Source organism: Diadema setosum, chromosome 15 (assembly GCF_964275005.1).
Source record: "Diadema setosum chromosome 15, eeDiaSeto1, whole genome shotgun sequence".
Lineage (NCBI taxonomy): Eukaryota > Metazoa > Echinodermata > Echinoidea > Diadematoida > Diadematidae > Diadema > Diadema setosum.
In genome coordinates this window covers 15,375,004-15,396,259 of record NC_092699.1, presented here as the reverse complement: position 1 = coordinate 15,396,259, position 21,256 = coordinate 15,375,004, and the positions used below count along the sequence as shown (strand labels likewise).

General features: G+C 39.1%; 1 protein-coding gene across 1 annotated transcript in view; it reads left to right on the top strand.

The window, feature by feature from the left end:
* LOC140238557 (rho guanine nucleotide exchange factor 10-like) overlaps positions 1 to 21,256 on the top strand; it is a 119,226-nt gene that overhangs the window by 15,960 nt on the left and 82,010 nt on the right. The window contains exons 3-4 of the mRNA XM_072318459.1: positions 1,032 to 1,157; positions 13,876 to 14,192. Coding sequence (XP_072174560.1) covers positions 1,032 to 1,157; positions 13,876 to 14,192 — 443 coding nt within the window. The remainder of the gene's footprint in view (positions 1 to 1,031; positions 1,158 to 13,875; positions 14,193 to 21,256) is intronic.

The following is a 21,256-nucleotide window of genomic DNA, read 5'->3' as shown; positions in this document are numbered from 1 at the left end:
CTTGAGAATGGTGAAGTTTGCGATATTCGTGATAATGATACCTTGTCTTCTGAAAGAGTTCAGCAAATCTACCCGGAAATCATATGTGGAAATTACGAGACAAGTTGCGCCGTTGCTGCCTGCTGTCAAAAATGATGTAGAAAGAAGTGATGATATAAGACGGGAACCTTTTTTTTTTCCGGTGCATTCGCGGAATGTCAAGTTAGAAAGGGATTACGGTACTGGAGAGGAAGATTTGCGACGTGTGACAGGGAAGGATTCTAGAATTGGGCGTGAGACATGAGTTTGCACGGAATAAAATGCCAAGGCAAAAGTGATCAGTCATATTTTTGTTCCCTTATTTTTTTCTAAGTCCGTATAACATGAAGGACGGAACTGAGGTGCTTTTAGACCTTGATCTGATTCCAGGTCATAAGTGCCCACTCGCTAGATGCATTCATTTAGAGTGGTCCATGATGCCTTCTTGCTTTAATACCCCACACTTTCTTCATCTGTCTGTGTACATTCTTCTCATACACTAATCTCTCACTCGTGCAATAAACCGATTTGTTTTGTCCATCCGCATCGCTCTGATATGCTTTATTTCATTTAAACCATCATCATACAGTGAAGCATTCGTATTGATTCATTTTTGTTTATATTTTTTTTTTCATTTGCCCTGAAATTGTTATGCTGTTATTGAAAGTTGTTTTCCCCACCTCTGTGTTAAGGTGCAGTATACCCAACTGCAGTTGTGTCATCTTCATGATGTTGGTGTGTGATGGATATTCATGTGTAGCTGTTGAGGCAGTACTATGCACTCACTGTACAACTTGTGTGCACGAATTGATTTTTGTTTTCCATTGTTTGGTGGATTATTTGCCGATGTTGTCTCCTTGAGTGCTTTTTCTGTGAATTATCTCAACAATTGTACGTACTAATACATCAGTCATCGACGCCGTCACCATCATCACCATTATCTCTTTTTATATTTTTGTTGCATTCTCTCCGCATCCTTTCCACCTCCACCTCCTCTTCTTCTGCTTTCCCAGCCACCAACCGTTCAGATGAGTACACGGCCTCGCCGCTGCACCTAGCGCATCGCTTTGACGCACTCGAAGTCGATATGCTTGAGGGCGGTATCTATGAGGATGTGCAGTTTGACGAGAGTGAACAAGGTGAGACATCAAAAAAAAAAAAAAAACGAAAGAGAGGGAGAGGAAATGGTAGCCAAGACGAAGTGATATTTTGTATCACCGAGTAAACTTTGCTTTTCAGCATAAATTGTATATGTGTGAAACACTAGACGAGTTTAGGGTTTATGTTGAATGAAGCTTGGATGGGTGACTGGCCTAGGCTTGCACCCCAAGATTTAGCTGAAGCGCGATGTAGTCACCACTTGATGATTTTGCATCAAGCCGCTACAGGAAGTACGAATGCATTGTATTGTGGGAAATGACACTGAATTACATTGATTTGATTTCATGACCAAAACTTTAATTAATTGATTTGCTGTTTGATTTGCTGCCTCATAGTCACCCAAAATATTCTTAATGCCTAAGCACAGACTTTTAAGAAGTCCATATAATATTCTTCTCTAGAAGAGTCTTAGTTTGATAATTTTTGCCTGCAGCACAGCACAAAAAATACAATAACTAACTTGCTTAAGCACAGAATGTCATGGTTTATACCTGCACAAAATTTGCCCTGCTCTCTTTTTGTATGAACTGAAACCAATATACGTATTGTTGTCAATGTGGGATAAGATATGTGCCTCTTCTGGCAAACCTTATTTTACATGTATGTGCCCCGTTTTTTAAATCCACAAAATTCTGATTCTGATAGCAGATTACTCGCATTGCACCACACTGTTTTTACCTTTGACTTTGTATCTACAGTTCGACCTCGATTATCCGGTCTCTTTTTAATCCGGAAATCTCTATTATCCGGACGCGCTCACGCAGTGAAGGACTTGTTTTTTCATCCAAAAATTGAGAAAAAACAGTGACTTTCATGGATCTATTTCACTAATTTCATAAGATGTGCATGATAGGTTTCTCAATATCTAATGAGGTCAAACATGTATGATTTTCACATAAAGATATACTTTATTTTTGTGATAAAGCGACTACAACTTTGCGCTGGCTAGCATAGATTACACCACCGTTGCGGGGTACGCTACCTGCCTAGCTGCCAGTGCACTGGGACGGCAGCTTGGACGGCAGCTATATACATTAACTTTGTGTCTCCCATATCCGGCCAATTCGCTTATTCGGATGAGCCCCGGTCCTGACATGGCTCGATAATCGAGGTCGAACTGTACATATGAATGGTGTTTGGACAACTCGCAAACTTGCACTGCTGTTAGGGACCAGGGGTCATACCTCCCTCTTCAGTCCATTGTTATGCGTTTTGAGTATTTAATGCACTATTAACCACTTATATGTGCTGAGGTCATTGGACATTGCGTGAAATGCAGTAGGGTTTTCTGTGGCAATTGGCACTCAAGGCTCACAAAGAGTTAATGAAACATGTTTGAATGCATTTTGATTCTTAATCATGGAAAAGAGACTTCTGTTTTTACTACTGTTTGTCTTTATTCAGTCATTCTGATAGTATAGACTTAAAATAAGACGATTGTATTTTGTATGATTGTCGTGATGTTTGTGATGATTGTAACAAGGCTATAATTATTGAATATTTTCTTCCTGAAACTTTTTGATTTGTAAAAGTCACAGTACATTGTGTGTCTTGTGTTCGCTCCCTTATCAAGCATTGTTCATGGATATGTAAAGATGTGTTTCATACACATTTTGTTGTGACATCCGGAAAGGCAGACAGACATACCCCAGTACACGCAAACACCCATATTGCTGTGTGTTTACGCACATTGATTTATTTGTGCATCCTCATGGTGTATTTCATGTGCACTATCTCCATTCTTGTCATGATAGACACCATTCGCTCACATAATACATGGTGTACTTCAGCCAGTTTGTTAAGATATGTTTCTCTTCATGCCCCACTCATTTGTCATGGGCAAAAATCTTGACGACAAACAATTAAAGCTCACATTTAGCACTGAAACCCTTTCAGAATGTGCAACCACTTGAGCAAAGTATTCATTTGGTTTTCTCCAGCTCAATTCAAATTGGTATCACACAATGAGATGGGAAACTTTCAGTTTAGAAAGTATCCAAATGTGGGCTTTTAGATATATGTTCTCGGAAGGAAATACAATGGAAAGGTAGATGAAAAGTCATTAGATAGATATGTAGAGAAATTAAAAAGGATATGGATAGATAGGATGGGGTAAGAGATGGAGAGATAGAGAGAGAGAAAGGAAGGGGAAGGAGAGAGAGAGATTTTAATAAGCAACATACACGCAGAGATTGTTTGCCTTTAACTCAAAAGTACATTAAAGGACAAGTTCACCTTCATTAACATAAGGATTGAGAGAATGTAGCAATATTAGTAGAACACATCATTGAAAGTTTGAGGAAAATCGGACAATCCGTTCAAGAGTTATGAATTTTTGAAGTGTTTGTGCAGTCACCGCTGGATGAGAAGACTACTGCAGTGTGTGATGTCACATGCGTACAACAATATAAGGAAAATATAAAGAGAATTTCACAAAATTTCATCTTTTGAAAAAAGTACACATTCCCTTGACTCGTTACTGACATATGTTATGGGTAAAATTATTCCCATTGCCTTTAGAAAGAGGCAAGTCAAGTGCTCTTTTATTATGCGAAAAAAGTGAAAATATGTTGAATTTTCTTTACATTTTCTTTATACTGTTGTACTCATATGACATCACAAGCTTTAGTAGTGTCCTCATCCAGCGGTTCCAACACAAAAATTTCAAAAATTCATAACTTTTGTATCGATTGTCAAATTTTCCTCAAACTTTCACTGATGTGTTCTACTAATATTGCTACATTCTCTCAATCCTTATGTTTATGAAGGTGAACTTGTCCTTTAACCCTCTCTGTGTCAGGGACTTTGGGTAGTATGTCCAACACTGTTGGGTTTTCTGTACCAATCAACACTCAGAGCACACATAGGGTTGATAAATAAAGAAACAGAAAGGTGAAGAAATCAATAGATAGGTATGGGGGGGGGGGGAGCATAGAGAAATGGTTGGGGTAGCATAGAGAAATGGTTGGGGTGATATATCCCATAAATTTCCAAGTAAGAGTAGGTGGCTATGAGTAGTTGTTGCTTGAATTCCAGAAATATATCCATTAGACTGAAGATAGATTGCTAGATAAATTCCTTAAAAATTAGTTTTCTCTATACACATACATGCAATATAAAAAGAGATATAGAGAGATAGATAGGAAGAAAGGTAGATAGATTGATGGATAGAGTTAGATAGAGAGAACCTGTGTGTGTATATGTGTGTGTAAGAGAGATAGATATGACAAGATGGTGTGAAGTTGAGTGAATTACTAGGTAGTGAAAGTGACTATTAGATATCTTTAATGTAACCTTAGAAGGGCAGGAGGATAATTTGAGGTAAATTGATTGAAATTACCTTTTCTCCTTCACTCAAGAGATGCAGACAGGGAGTAGATAGTGCAGGCTGGGGTTACAGTGGGTGTGATCCTGTCATGTCTGCCACTTGATATGCAGTGCTGACATACACGTTGGAGGTCACGGGCACCCCGCGCCAAATTGTACTAGTGGGACTAAGGTGAAGGTGTCGGTGCAGTAGGTAAGAAAGAAAGAGAGACTGACAAGATGATGGCTATCCGCTGGATGATGATAGCTACCTCTTCCTTGTCCCGCTGCGATTGAGAAGGGAGGTGTAAGAACAAAACTTTTGACAAAATGTCTGCCAAGTACTCTTGTATCACATCCGTCCCCCATGTCCCGTATCTCCCCAAGGAGAGGGCATGTCAACAGCTAGGGAAGGAGAGAATAGCGCCAGGCAGTGGGTACAAAGTGCATGCAGGTGTCGAGATTTGAGGTCGAAAGGGAGGCGGGGAGGGAGCAGGGGGATAAAAGGCGATAAATATTGCATGTGCCAAACGTGCGGAAAATATGGAATTCAATATTCAGATCTCTCAAAGGATGAGTAAGGAATCAGGGGTTGTGGGGGGGGGGGGGAGGGAGTTAATGCATCGTCCTTTAAGTTTCGGAGAGTTTGCCTGTGGAGAAGTGTGCGATAGTTGTCTTCGGGTATGCCATAGAAGTATTAAGCCATATGTATGCTGCCCTCTAGAGTTGATACATGCACTTTGATATGAGGTAGCTAGGGTCTTTGGACAGAAGGATTGACCACTTTCAGAGTTAGTGACCAGCAGCCACAGTTTGTATGTGTATGTGACAAATTTCCCCTTCCCCCTTGACCTACTGTAAAACGAGGAATGTTCGCATGCATTTTAATTTCGCAAATTGAAATGCACGCTAAAGATCTTGTCTACACTATATGCATTAAATGTTAGAGGCAACTCGCAAAAATTTCATGCTGCAAATAAGGCCGTCAGCTACCTTTCGCAAAAATTTCATGAGGCGAAAAAGTTGTGTTTTACAGTAAATCACTCAATTTATCCTTTACCATTTGCCTGTAAGAGGGATAGTGCTCTGTAGAAGAATGACGATGATTGGTAGGAGACTGGGTGTCGTATTGCAAGAATAGATAAATCCTTTACTTTGCTATATGTATGCATTAACATCTTGTCATTAAATTTATGATCTTTGGTTAATTTTACTGCATACCCTGTGGGGGAGAAAAAAATTCCCAAGTTGCTGTGTAAATATCAAAGAATATGTCAACAGTATAAGCTTGAGACATTAATTTATCAATTTGCATGCTTTTGATACTTCCGAGAACCCCCCCCCCCCCCACAAAAAAAAAAAAGAAACCCGCATACACACACGTACAAAAACCCAACCAAGGTAAATGACCAGAGTATGGCTCAAATAAAAGAAAATATGTCGTCATACCTTCTCAAATTCTAGCAATAAATTATGAAAGCTATAGTGAAAAGATATGGCATCCCACCACAGAAATGTAGTCTCTAGGCATCAATGAGTTAAAGACTCATCATATATAAATGTAATAATATGTGGGATGAATATTAAATCTTTGACATTTAACCAAAGATGCAGTCTTGTTTTGTGAATTCAAAAGCAAAATGTGATTACTTTTACCTTGTCCGTTTGGAATACCCATTTCGTTTGCTATCCCCTGGGGATTATTTGGTGGTGTTGTAGCTCCAAAAGAAATTTACTGGTTAGAGAGCCATTAGCAATTCTACGAGGACTGTGACATTAAGAGCCCATTAAAATATGGAAAACCTAAATTCTGTTCACATCCAAAAAATATTGTGCTTGAAGAGAGTATTCGTTGAGGCCAGGAGACGGTCTAGTATGAAGGGGGAAGGGGAGGAAGGCTTGATGGAATATTTTTCTTCTATTTGTGCCGAGGGGACGTCACATCATTGAGGCTTCCCCGGAGCTCCAGGGTTCCCCCTCACCACCTCCATGCTCCGTGTCGCGAACATGGCGGAACATGCTCGCGGTGTGTGCACAGCGATTCTTCATTTCAACTCCCGGAGTCGCGGCCGTCTGGTCGCATGTTTATCTTGGAATTTTGATGAGCGAAATTGGGAGTTCATAAATCAACATTCTAAGTGCTGATTAAACCTGAAGCACAACCCTCTCGGGATAAACTGGCAGCCAGGAAAGGAAAATGGGGGTTAAAAAAAAAGTTTTCATCAGGATTGTTTGTGATTTGTAATGAGAGGCACAGTTGGGTGAATTAAAAGAGAAAGATGAAATTTGAGAAATATCAGCCAGATAGATAGTGGGAGAGCCAGGGACAGTGGGAGAGACAGACGGAGAGATAGACAGACAGACAGATAGATAAGACAGACAAACTGAGAGATTTGGCGCATGACAGACACAGCAAAATAAAGACAGGAAGATCAGAAACATACCCCCTTCCATAGATTTTAATGTCGTGGCTTTGATAGTGTTTGTACTCATACCTTCATTGTAGTCAATTTTTGCAAGTACATGTATAAGTTTTTTGTTGAGCATCTCAAAAATTTCACTGCAGAATGTTATTGCACAGTGTATTTGCTGTGATCCCAAGCAACACAAAAATGTGTTGTCTGTTAATCATCATTATAATTTCTGGGAAGTTGGCTACAAAAATGGCCATGCAGAATGTTTTTGCGCAGTGTTTTGACTGTGATTCCAAGCAACACAAAAATATGCTTTCTGTTAATCATTATAATTTCTGGGAAGTTTGCTACAAATATGGCCATGCAAGTGTGTGAAGAAACTTTCAAAACTGATCCTACTTTTTGTTATAATGTGACTGGGAAAGAGAGGGAAGCGATAGAGGGAAAAAGGGGAGAAGACAAATGAGGGAGAGAGAGAGTTAGACAGAAGGAAATATATAGATAGGACAAATGCATGAGTCTGAGATGTGACTGCCTTGAAAGTGAGAGATGGAAAAGTGGGAACATGAGATGGAAGAAGAAAAGACAAGAGTAACAACAACAACAGCAAAATCTGTGCAGAGTGGAGAAAAAATGTCCAAGATTTAGTCCAGAGAATCCTGAGAGAGAGAGAGGTATATGTATAGAGAGAGAGGTATGTATAGAGAGATAGGAGAGGTAAATGAGAGAGATAGAGGGAGAGATAAATAGAGATGGAGAGATATAGAGAGAGATAGATGAGATAGATATAGAGGGAGATAGATATAGAGACAGAAAGAAAGATAGAAAGACAGATAGAAATAGATATAGATATAGAAATAGAAATATAGAGATAGAGAGGGAGGTGGAGAGGGAGAGATAGAGTGAGAGATAGAGACAGAGGGAGAGATAGAAAGAGAGAGATGAATATGGAGGGGGAGAGAGATGTATGCGTGGAGGAGGAGACAAAATAGATTTGTGGAGACGCAGGTGGAGGAGGGGAGACGAATCAGGACATGTACAAAGCAAGACAAACATGTGTCTGGGGGGAGGACGGAGAGGCACGGGGACAAACAACGTAGGGGACAGGAAGGGCTATGAAGTTAATATCAACACCCAAAGTGGCTGGCCATATTTAAAGTGGTGCCCAGGAATGGGAGTAGACCTCCTTTTCCAGTGTTGTTCTTTCTTTACCTTTTCTTTTTCATAAGGGGGGAGGGGGAGGGATGGGTGGGGGTATGCTTAGGATGATATATGAAAAGAAGACTATGAGAGGTGAGAGAGACACATTCATGTCATGTTTTGCAGAATGAGCACAGCATGCTTTAGAACTAGGATACCAGGCATGCTGGAAGATGACTTGGAATACATTACTGCTTACATCAGACACAAAAAATGGTTTGAATGTTTGAGATAGGTGCATGAAGATATTACAGATATCAAGAGGATTCAGGTAGAAAGATAAGGTAAACAGAACACAGATAGATAGGCAGATGAAGAAAGAGAGAGAGATTGAGATTGAAGAGAGATGAACATAAAGAGACAGTGTGAAATAAGCTAATGATGGCCCATACCACAGAGTATTGAAGACTCATGGGATCCTGGATCCTGATAATCTAAGACACCTTTATCCCCATAAAGACAGGTGTTCCAATGCTGTCTAGAGGCAATTTAAAGGATTGTGGTCAGACAGATATCTATCTATCTATCTATCTATCTATCTATCTACCTATCTATCTATCTATCTATCTATCTATCTATCTATCTATCTATCTATCTATCTATCTATCTATATCTATCTACATATCTATCTATCTATACATCTGCCTATTTACCTATCTATCTATCTATCTATCTATCTATCTATCTGTCTATCTATCTATCTATATATCTGTCTATCTATCTATCTATCTATCTATCTATCTATCTATCTATCTATCTATCTATCTACATATCTATCTATCTATACATCTGCCTATTTACCTATCCTATCTATCTATCTATCTATCTATCTATCTATCTATATATCTGTCTATCTATCTATCTATCTATCTGTCTATCTATCTATCTATCTATCTATCTATCTATCTATCTATCTATGTATCTATCTATCTATCTATCTATCTATCCATCTTTCTATCTACCTAAGATCCTGGAGATATCCATAGTCATAAATGCAACCAGTTGTGTTCTGCCCAAAGTGAAGCATACTTTGCAACAAAACTTCAAAACACATTCCATTGTTATTAACAAACTCTGGCAATTGGTGGACTGATTGAGGAAATTTGGTCAAATTGGCATGGCTCATTCTGAAATAGTTGCATTCAGTCCCACTTGTACAAAACAGTGTGGTTTTCTCTACCCCGCTCTGGACCACATCACAAGGTGGTCCATGGTGGCACACTTCCTGGCATGGTTCACTCTGGCTCTGTTCACTTCAGGGGGGCATTTCATGAAGGAACTTGTCGGATAAAATATCTGACAAGTCAATTATATCCGACAAGTTTTGAGAAATTGTTTAGTCTGATTGGCTGATTTCTCTGAACTTGTCGGATATAATTGACTTGTCGGACATTTCATCCGACAAGTTCCTTCATGAAATGCCCCCCTGGAGTTTTCAGTCCATATCTACTCAAAGTATACTCTTTATGTCTCTAGGCCAGTTGACTTACTCAGGTAGGCTTAGAAAATTTGGACTGATAATACCCAAATATTTTGATGAACACAGCATCATGATGGATGTTTTCATTGGTTGAGAATGAAAAGGGCATTAAGTTGTCTTGAACTCTATGGGTTTATTCAAATTCATGAAATTCTTCCGTCGAGATGTTTTCATTGCAACTGATTGACAAATTGCCCTACATCAACGTAAATAAGCACTGAATTGATCAGTGTTTTAGTAGTAGCCATGATAAAAATCATGAGCGTACATACTCGAGCAGGATTCGAACCTACGATCAGGAGGTTGTAGGTTCGAATCCTGCTCGAGTATGTACGCCCATGATTTTTATCATGGCTACTACTAAAACACTGATCAATTCAGTGCTTATTTACGTTGATGTAGGGCAATTTGTCAATCTATGGGTTTAGTTGCAACTTAACGCCCTCCTCATTCTCACCTGCTGTTTTAGGCATGAGAATTTGGGATTAAAAATGTTTTGATTTCTCCTAAGCAAGGATCATTAGTTGCTTGAAATGAGTGTATGCATGTATGTGCATACTTTTCATGACATATCTTTATATCTTAAGACAAATATGTGGTTTTTTTTTTCCTGTAGCTATGACACTGGAATATTTAGGCCTAAGATAGTGAAAATGACAGATAGTGAAAAAGAAAGAGAGAAAGCATTAAAAACAAAAGGAATGCAGAAAGAAGGAGAAAAATAAGAGGATTAGCAAACAAGATATGGCGTAAAACTTAGTAGAAGCATGATTGAAAAGAAAAATGTCTTAACAGCAAGTCAAATACGCAATGTATACTTGTATTTATCCTGGCGTAAGAAACAACGATCACTCAAGCAAAGATTAATACCTCTGTGCGAATGCAACGGCGCGGCGGTTAATGCACGAGACATCGCCTGTGTTATGACAAGTCCGTCTCGTTATCGTGGGCTCGGGGTAAAGTAAACACTGCGAAAGGTGTGTCTGTAAAGGGGAGAAGGTAGTCTAATCCCAATGATTAAGCCCCCCCCCCCCTCCCCACCGAACAGTCGCAGAGTGCTAATTTTGAGGTGGATTAAGGGAATGGTATGATGAATGACCACCGACACCTTTGGATAGTTTTTTTTTTGGGGGGGGGGGCGAGGGGGGAGAGTGTTGAGTGAGGATTTAGGTATACAGCAAATAAAAGGATAGATGGATAGTTATCTAGACAGCAAAAAATAGAAAGGGTAAAAGAATTGCATTCTGATATGTGAATGAGAGAAGAGAATTCACAAAAAGGGTGACTATAAGCCACAATCATTTTGCTTTTTCCCCGATATAAGCTACGCTGAGGAGGCATAGTGAGTGATTGTATCGCTCCTCCGAAATCTTTCGTTAATGCGCGCTGCTTTGCTGGCCTGCATTGTGGAAGAATAACAGGTGCAGGCTACCGACTGTAGAAATCCCAGATCATCAATAATGCAAGGAAGGCAACCAGAATAATCTCTTGTTCTCTTTTTTACTCCCCTGTTTTGTCAAAAGTAGTAAGGTAAATGTTAAAGAGACATGAAGACAAAGTAGCAGATGTATCTATAGCTGTGATGGAATATGAGGTGAAGAATAGCTTTCATCTGTTATAGTGGAATTCACCAATAACAAGAACTTGGTTGAAGAGTGTTAGCGTAATCCAGAACAGCATTTAAATGCTTTCTGTTTGTTACAAAAGAGGCATTCGACTTTTCTATCCTTCCTGTAAGTTTAAAGACAAAAGTTTTAAGACAAAAGGATAAAGTTTTGTTTATTTTCCATTTATCTCTCCTAACACTTTTCATTTGTATCCATTATTTGTACACTTGATTGATATTGAAAATAATGTCAATTTTTTTTTTTTGCCTTCTGCATTATTCCTGTGCTGTAGAATAGTACCTTGTGCCGATGCAGTAGTTGTTTTGTTTATACCTGTTTCTTTTCTTGGAAACAGTTACAAGTACTTCTGAAACAAAACATTTGACTCAGCGCAATCTGTAATCAGCTTCACCAGTGACTTGAGAATAGTCCAAATTTGTCCTTGTATATATATGTATGTTTCCTTAAAAAGAAATTGAGTACAGAGGTAGTGTTAATACATCATATACTTAATCCATCTTGTTCATCATAGCACTGAAGGCAATATCAAAATAAAGAAATGATAGCATGCATTCTGTAGTGGTATGAATACAGTCAGTCCAGTTCAGGGAACTTGTTGTACACTGTAACTGTGGAAGCAATAGTGGCAAGAACTTAAATCCTGCAGTGCATTGATTGGATGTGACCTTCTTATTTCCATGGTTACCACAAAGGCCATTTTGGATGAAATTATTGCAAATTCTTTAGTTAAAGAGATGCATCGAAGATCAGTCCAGTGCAATTCCACCTTATCACAAAACAAAATGATATAAACCGTTTCTTTTAGCCAGATTTGAATGCAACGGATGCTCCTGTTGGTTCATATCTACTGAAGACAGTATTTTAAAAAGATTTATTTTTATTTTTTGTTTTAAGCAGTTGATGTTTCGGATGAGACCTGCGGGCATCCGAAGTTCCCATAATTGCAAATGTCTTGGCAGTTAGTCAGAGTTGCAATACATATGAGAAAAAATTTCAGTTACTTTGACAACAGCCAGCCATCGTGGGGTTGGTTCTTTTCTAGCTGGCTGGCTGGCTGGCTGCCTAAGTATTAAATTTGCAACTAGAGCCATTTACACTCTGATTTCAAAATGTCTTCAGCACCTGCAGTTTGTTGTCGTATTTATGATTTATGATCATGCCAACGATAGTGACTATCACTGATGTTAACATTGTTATAATGATAATGATGATAATAATAATATTGATAATAGAAATAATCATAATGATAATAACAACAATAATAATAACAGCAATAATAATAATAATAATAATAATAATAACAAAAATAATAGTAAGTATTTATGAAAAATGAATGAATAGAAGTAATGAAAGAAATCATTTTCAGTTGTAGTAGAAGTATTATCATTATTATCATCGTCATCGCTGTTGTTACTATTATCACTCTTTGATTATTATCCTGTTTTCATATCACAGAAGATTACAGGATCACAAAAAAGTTTGTGAAAGATATTGTTTTCGGGTAGTAATGCTGTGGGCAGGGGAGGAGGAAATTGTTGCTGTATTTTGTGGTTATTTGCCAAGCTTGATTCTCCTGAATTATGTTATCATTCAATATTGTCAGTCTGGCATCTACATAGCTATGTGGGCTTGTGGTTTTATCTCTTGGAGTCAAAGTGGGGCAGTGGAAAATCACGACAAAGTGTGGTCATCTTTACAATTTTGTAGTACATTAACTCGTGTGAGTACCGAGGGTGGCTTGTTTGCACACAGTCTGAATGGCTTTTTGAGAAGGCTGTTGTGAAAGAGGTGGGTGAATTGTAATCATGGATTTCCCGAATGTTTTCATGGAATGTGTAGAATCTGAATGGCCTGTCATTAGAAATATTGTGCATTTTACCATGGGTTGATATCTTAGCTATACATGCTGTATTCTTCAATATCTGATGCATTGTACTCCCTCGCTCAGCCAATTGTGGCTTGCAGAGTGCCTTTTACAGAGCTCTGAAATCCACCCAGTTAATGAAGTTTGCGCCCCAATGTTTGATTTTCTTTGTATTTTCAACTTTACAAATTCATTTTGGAAATATAAAGCCGAGAGCTTCTAGTTCACAGTGGTTGAATTACTCTAGTCAGAAATGACATATTTAGCTCAGCCATAGAATGAGTACATTCTGGAAATACAAGAATTACCATCACACCTCAAATTAATTTCAGGTTATTTAAGACATTTGGATGTGTTTGAGTACAATGAAATATCAGTTAAGTCTCTACAAATAATTATGAATAATTCACGCAGAGTACTAGTGATATTGCCTCCTTAGCTGCCTGACATACTGTAGACTTACTGTCTTTAGATTTTATTTATTCTCACCTGTTTAAGAATGAAGACTTGTTGATAATACTTGTTTTTGTATTATTTCATGAAAATCATTATTTTCCTATATTTACAAGTATGGAACCCCCCCCCCCAAAAAAAAAAAACCCACACAAACACACGCACACACACACACACACACACACACACAAATGGCATTTACCTGCTGCAAATGCATAACCAAATTCTATGGTATAGTACCATGTCTTGCATGTTCACTTTCTTTTGTATAATCATTATATAGCCATGATGAAATGACATTGAGACAACCTAATCCAACCGGTCTTTCTTTATCTGATCATTCTATCCCAGGCTTCTTCATCGATGATGACCTCCTGTACGAGGACATCCTGGGCCCGCCCGAGGAGGAGATGCCCCTCGACGACTACTACGAGTCGGACGACTGCTCCGACTGCTCCTGGGGGTCCGAGGAGTGGGACACATACGACAGCGAACAGGAGGAGATGGTACACAGCTACGTGGAACCGACGGGCGAGCACTCGCCCAAAGGGGTAGTGGAGAGGGGCGGGGCCGGCCTGGGGGGCGGCAACAACGTGGGCAGCTCGCACCGGAGGGCCGTGGTGTCGGCCTACGGCATGGAGAAGGCACCGCAGCGGGAGGAGGCGAAGGTAAGTAACAGAGATGGGATACGGTCTCCATGGTAACGCTTAACCGTTGTTTTAAAGGAAACGTTAATGAACTTGATGTCAATGCGGGTCAAAGGTCATCTCTGGGTTGTGCTGGGTAACTGTCACTATTCATTCAATAGTTCAGTCAGTAGAGTAAGGAAATGTACTTGTTTCGATTGGAATCTTATCTGGTTTGACCAGCCTTTGCTGATGTTTATAGGTAGAAACTTTGCTTGGTTGAATGGGGTAGGAGGGTTTTTGAAACCCCAGAAAGCCTTCCTCTTTTCTTGTAAAACTTCAGATACTGGTCATTTTTAGTCTATCATGCAATGTAACTGTGAAATGAAACACAGGCTTTAGAGGTATTGGCCCACATTTGTAAACCTGCAGCAATTGGTCTCATAGTTAGCATGGAGTTTGGGTATGATTGCAGTAACACCTGTGCAAAATTTCGTTCCAATTAGTCCATTACTTTCATAAAAATAAATGAAAATGCACCGTAATCCGTATGCATGCGTATAACGCTCGCTAGCTCCGGTCCACGTACGTGTTACATGTACAATGTACGTAGCTATAGCCCGCGCTCGTAATTCGATATTGGGTCGGGTTGACTCGGTTTGAAAATTGATTTTAAAACGATGATTTTCTCTCTTTTATCGAATGGTATAGACAAAGAGCGACAGGTGAGGTATGTTACTGTTATAACTTGCACTTGAAGTCATATTGGACCTGTTTTATGCAGTTTTGATTTTCGTGGGTTTGCAAATGTGGGCTAGTACCTTTAAATGGTGCGTCAGTGAGTTAAGTTGCAATTTTAAGGCTGCGATCCATCATTGTCACCATTATTGATATCATTCCGTAATATTCCAAAATTGGTTGAACCACGAGTTGATAGTTGGTGTGTTGGAAAGAAGATTGATAATGTTTGATGATGCATGCCCATGTGTTTGATGTCCATGCATTTGCTGTCTGTTCAGAGTGTGAAATGTGTGCCAGGAGTGATTGTGACCATGCATCATTGTAAAAGCTCATGCTGTTTCGTGTGTACTGAGTGCAGGGGTTCATTTCATGAAAGTCTTATGAGAGACTTTTTGCTCATAAGGCACATTTTTGAGAGAAGACATGAAATGGATTTTACTTCTATACATAGCTACATGTACATATGAGCGACCTTGGCCTTTCTGAGATTTCTGCAAAGACTTTCATGTGAAATGGACCCTAGATATGTTTTGTGTGTTATCGTTATAAGTATCATTTTTAGTAAGATGCATTTGCGGTAGTGTATTGTGTTGTGCTGTGTTGGAGTGTGATCATTATTATCATGATATATTGAAGTGGAACGATGCAGCAAGAAGTGTTCAGTTCTCTGTATTTGATTTTGTTTTTGTTTTACTCCAATCCTTAAATGTTAATAATCAATTGGGTCAACATTAACCATTGAAGACGATTTGGTATTTTCTTGTCAATCATGCATATCCTACAGACATTAATGGGAGATATGTCATACACCATTTTTGAGGGACAACATTTCATGTTGCAACAGATGAGGTTCTTTGACGTCAAAAAAACATTTTTTTTCCCCTCAGCCAGTTGAGCCTTGGTTTGATGACATCATTGGAACCTTGTCTACAAAAACATTTTGTGTGTGAAAAATACAGTATCAATGCTTATTCGAAAGAGTTATTGACATCAAAGAAGGTAATGGTGATATTGATTGCAACTGATTGACAAAGTGCCCTACATCAATGCAATTTTTTTTTTTGGTATTTTTGATAATCATTATAGGGTAAAGAGAATGAAGGCAGGGCAAGCAATACTGCACATGATTGTGACAGTAATGCCTGTGGTGCTTATGATTGTGATATAGACATTTAAGTATCACTACACAAAATTTGCAATCATTTATGATCGTGTGTCTAGGGAGAAGAACAGACAAGATCTTTTGGGAGTTTGGTATGTAAGCGTGCACACATCATTGGTATCCGCTCAGTCTTTCTTCTCCGTGTTGTCATTTCCACCTCCTAAACTTTCGCGAGCCGGGCGCGCTCCATAATTTGCGAAAACATCCACCGACGCATGTCCCCATTCATGTGCTCCAATATAATATCGCCCCCTCAGTCATTCCGACCCCAACGTAAAAGCCAGCTGCCATGGAGACGGATGGAATCCAAAACTTGTAATTTCATCTACCAACACGGGCTTATGGAGTTACTGATTTATTTTCCCCTTTTCTCCCCGCAATGGACTTGAAATTGATCCATGCCTTGGATGATAAAAATGAAATCAGTGAGAATGAAATTTAAAAAGATGTGTGTATCCACGAAAAATTGGAAGTGCGTGCACATGCAATTTAGTCAGAGGAAGACAGTTGATAAAAAATGGCAGTGGAAAATGTAGGGAGAGACATGTTTGTTTTTCCTGCAGTAACATTTTATCCTTCGAAGTAATCAAACCTAAAGTCATGTTTGCCAGAATATGATAAATTTTTTTTTTTTCTAGGCCGAATACTTTCAAAAATTGAAACATTTCTGATAGAGAAAATGATAAAGATAACATCCTCATATCTTTGTGATTTCTTGTTTGAATTAATAGTTTACTTTGCTTATTGTGATGTGGAAGTGATACTTTCACAATTCTATGTAGGATTGAAAGATTTATATACTGCATTTATCATTGCATTTTCCACTATGTTCTCACAAAACCTGGCTTATCCCCAAAACTACACATCAAGGTTGGTAGGCATGAATAAAGTATGAAGGAACTTATAGACTTATTTACTATTGTATGCATGTGCTGCCTGTGCCAAATAATCTTGGATGTGAAAATGACGTCATTACATAATTTTCACTGTTTTGGCTTATGCAGCCTGCCTGATTCTTGTTAGACACTAGGATACAACGCTAAAGCAAATCGGGACTTTCCACGGACCGCGATCTGGGCATCATTTGTAATACGACCTGTGCGAAGGAATTCTTCCGTCCCGACGGACCGAATTTAAGCCGGCCATTTTCTATGGACTGAGCTCTCTTCCAGAGTATGCCGTTGTGAGACGCGGGGAGTTCTTATTTCAGTGCAAGTCAAATGAACCTCCCCCTCACAAACTTTTTATTTGTTCACTGGTAAAAAAAAAAAGGAAAAAAAAAAAGAGAAAGAAATGTCTTGCTATCATCCTGGTAAACAAATCCAGAGGATGCAAAGGGGATTACAGGCAAAAGAACTTGTAGGTGTCAGTCTGAATAGTGTGAATATTTGGATGTTGGTATAGTATGGGGTTAGAAGTACAGTACAGTTGAACCTCTATCATCCGGCCTCCCTTTATCCGGATCTCTCTATTATCCGGACGCAATCTCGCCATGATTTTTTTTTTAATAATTACGGGAAGAAAGGGGCATTCCCAACTCCTTGAGAACTCCTACCCAAACACACATGAATTACATATTACTTCCAATATGATTAACATACATTGCATCAAATTTCCTTCCAAATTGCTTACCTTCAGACATTTCAACAACCCGAAACATCCCCAAATGTAACAATGAAAAGGTTGCAGTATACACATTACTACATGTGGTACTACAATGGGCTACATCAGTACATGTGTATGTATATGTACATGTATAAAGCATTGAGTCTCCCGTATCCGGCCAAATCCCTTATCCGGATGAGCCCCGGTCCCGACTTGTCCGGATACGAGAGGTTCAACTGTAGTTAGAACTTTCTCATGTCTTCTGCAGTTTTAATGCATTACAGAAATGAAAAAATAAAAACCAACCAGATACGAAATGTGCATAGTGACAACTGAAAAAGATGCCTGCAAGTTACATGCAAGGTCTTTGAAAAACTGTGACTGTCATGAAGATACTTTTATGTTTGTAAAATGCTAGGAAGGTGAGATAATTGTGTTTTTCTTGACTGCTGCGCAGTTTACAAGAAACCTAGTTGGTATGTAATTGAACAAATTAAAATACAGTAGTCTCCAGTTAACCGGGTACACCACTTTAATTGAGTGAGAAATGCTCTGCTTTACACTACTCAATTATGCGGTGACTGCTGTACAAAAGATAAGAAGAAATGCTTGTAATAGTGTATTTTTAGCCACAAAGTTAAACCTTTCTAGATATTGCGTTCAATGTTTTGCTTGTGGATTCAGATATCAAAGATTCAGTTTCATTGAAAAAAAAGACATCTCTGTCTGTGAAAAGAATTTGACAAGGTCTTCGTTAAATCATTAATGTGTCCAGAAGACCACCAAAGGCTTTTGATAAGAAATTTTTGGTTTGGTGGGAAATATCACTCAATTGGATTGATTATTATTATATTATATCTGTTTCTGCAGAAATTGAGGGTGTTCTGGTATCATAGGGGAGAGGTACAACCTCTAGGTTGTATGCATTTTAGATGAAATTGACCTAACACATCACTGTAACACTTTCAATGTTCTCATATGTCATCCCACTGTTCGAGGGGTTTTTATTCGTCCATCTTCCCCTCCATTTTAAACACGAGGGACGAGCTAATGTGATACAGTACTTGCCCAGTTTCAAAGAAAAACTTTAGTGCGGACGTCCAGGTGTTCGATGTTGGCCACGCCTGGGTAAACATCAAGACGTGATCGGCCGCGAGGAAACTCTCGTCTAGCATCGGGGGGAGTCCTGCTGGACTCTGCTTGCGGGGAGGACCAGATTACCGAGAAATTTGCGAAATGTCAAGAGAGGTGGTGTCCAGAGCGTAGGAAGATGTCTCGCTTGAAACAGGAGGAGGACTTTATTTGGGACAAGGAGGGGGAGAAGAGGGAGGAGGAGAGAATGGAGGATGGAGACCAGGAGATCAATGAAATCCCTGGAAAAAAAGAAGACAAATAGGAAGAAGAAATAGAGAAGGAAAAGAAGAAGAGATAAGACGTTGACACTTTCTGCATCAATGAATCAGATGAGCACACATTTTTATATATGTACCTATGGACAAGAAATTAATGTGGCATTCAGAGGATTAATGAAGTGGAGGAAGAAGAGGAGAGATGGAAAGATTAGTGAAGAACTGAAGGAAAATTTAATGGGAAAATTAGAAGGAAAAAGACAAAAAAGAAATCAAAGAAGAAGATTGTTGTATTGTTCAAAGGATGCAGAGGAGAGGGTGAAAACTGGAATGGAAATCTTAAGTTGTCAAATGGTTGACTTGGATTTGATTTAGTGCATTCCATATTAAACTCGTTGAATGATTGATTGATGGCCATTTTCCTCAGGCAAAACATCAGGTATTCAAAGTTTTGCCATTGTCTACAGTTTGTGCATTGCAAAACACCCAAACTTCTCCTTGTGTGAGCCCAAAACAACTAATAATCTATAGAAAAAAAAAACAACAGAATTTTTTAATGTATGAATGTATGTAGCTATTACACAATGCCAAAGTTTATCAGGGTAGAGCTATTCATGAGTGTGTGTGTGTGTGTGTGTGTGTGTGTGTGTGTGTGTCTGTTTTTAAATTTCCTTCTGTAGATTTGTCTTTGTGTAGCTGGAGTCTACACGCGGCTTGTCAGATTTGGTTTCAGAACAAATATTCTGGAATTTGTGCCCGGGGTTCGCTTCACAAGAAAAAAACAAGTTAGATAAGCAACCATACTGTCAGTTCATGTATCTTTCAGCAATTTACCTGTTTCTGTCGGTATTGCTGGTGATTAACGAAGCTTTTAGAATGACGTAGTGATGAATTGGCTCGACATGAGGTCGTTATGTGCCCATGTACCGGGTTAGAAGAAAGAGGAGAAGAAAAAAAACCCAAAAAACGATGTGATCTAATGTGCGAGGCGGTATGTGTTCTGCCGGTAATGGGCGCGATGACATGAGTTGGAAGGCGTCGCGGTTACCCTCCTATATGCCCTCCTCTCCCCCCCCCCCCTTCCTTCTGATTCCTACCCCCCAAGGAGCTTCTGGGTATCGATTCAATTAACACTTTTCTCCCCTCCAACCTTCTCCTCCTCCAAGCGATGCAGAGAGAGAGGAGGAACCTGGAGGAAGGATGCGAGAAAAAGGACTCCCAAAACGAGATGGGCAAGAAGGAAAAAAAAAAATGTGCCGCCATAATGTGCAGAGGAGGTAGCAAAACAGAAAGCGTGCGGTTGACCAATAATTGTGAAAAAAAGGCAAACTTTGGTGCCTTACTATGTGCCATTTTTTCTCCTTCGCCTTTTTTTTTTTTTGCATAAAAATGATGTTAGCACTCCCCAAATTTACATTTTGTCCACCCATTTTTGCCCCTTGGTGGCAGGAGACATGAACAAATATAACACCAATTGGACTTGCATGAGTGGTAACATGAATATGCATACGGTTGAGCTGGAGAAGAAGAATGGTGGCAAATTAGGATGGAGATTTAAGGGGAACAGAAAACTGCGTGTGAGGGGAAGGGGGTTTACAGGGTGTAGAAAATTATGCTTATGGAACATATTTTGCAATGAATGCCTTTTATTGTATTTGGCCCGGGGCGATTCAATGAGCAAATGCTGATCAGATGCAGCGGTAGACAAGAAGAAAAAAACACACCGCCCCGGAGGGTGGATGATCGATAAATGGGCAAAGTTCTGTGAGGGGATCGGTGACAAACAGAGGCCTACATTTTTTTTTTCTCCTTCTTTCTTTCCATGACCTGAATTTTCTTTATAGGCATAGTGGAAAATACCGTGCACTCTTCTCAGTTAAGGTGTCTTTTCTTTTCCTAGAAATTTTGGGCGCAATCTTTTCTAGTTTCTTCATAATCAGTGCCTTGTTGAGTCATCTTCTCTCCATTTTTCCGAGATGTCATTAGTAAATGTGATGTGTATCACATCGAAAGGGGTATAGTTTATTAGTAAACAAAACTTTGCCTTAAAGGGATGGTACAGTATTGGTGGAAATGAGAATTGGGCTTTTAACTTTTTGTGAGATACCAAGAAAACACTTATGACATAGTACAGAACATACCATTTTAGGACAAATTCAAAGTTTATTTGATGGAAATCAGGTTTGGAATGACTGAAACATCCAAAAACAAAGTAAAACAAAGTGATCATTAATAAAGTGTGGGTCCCA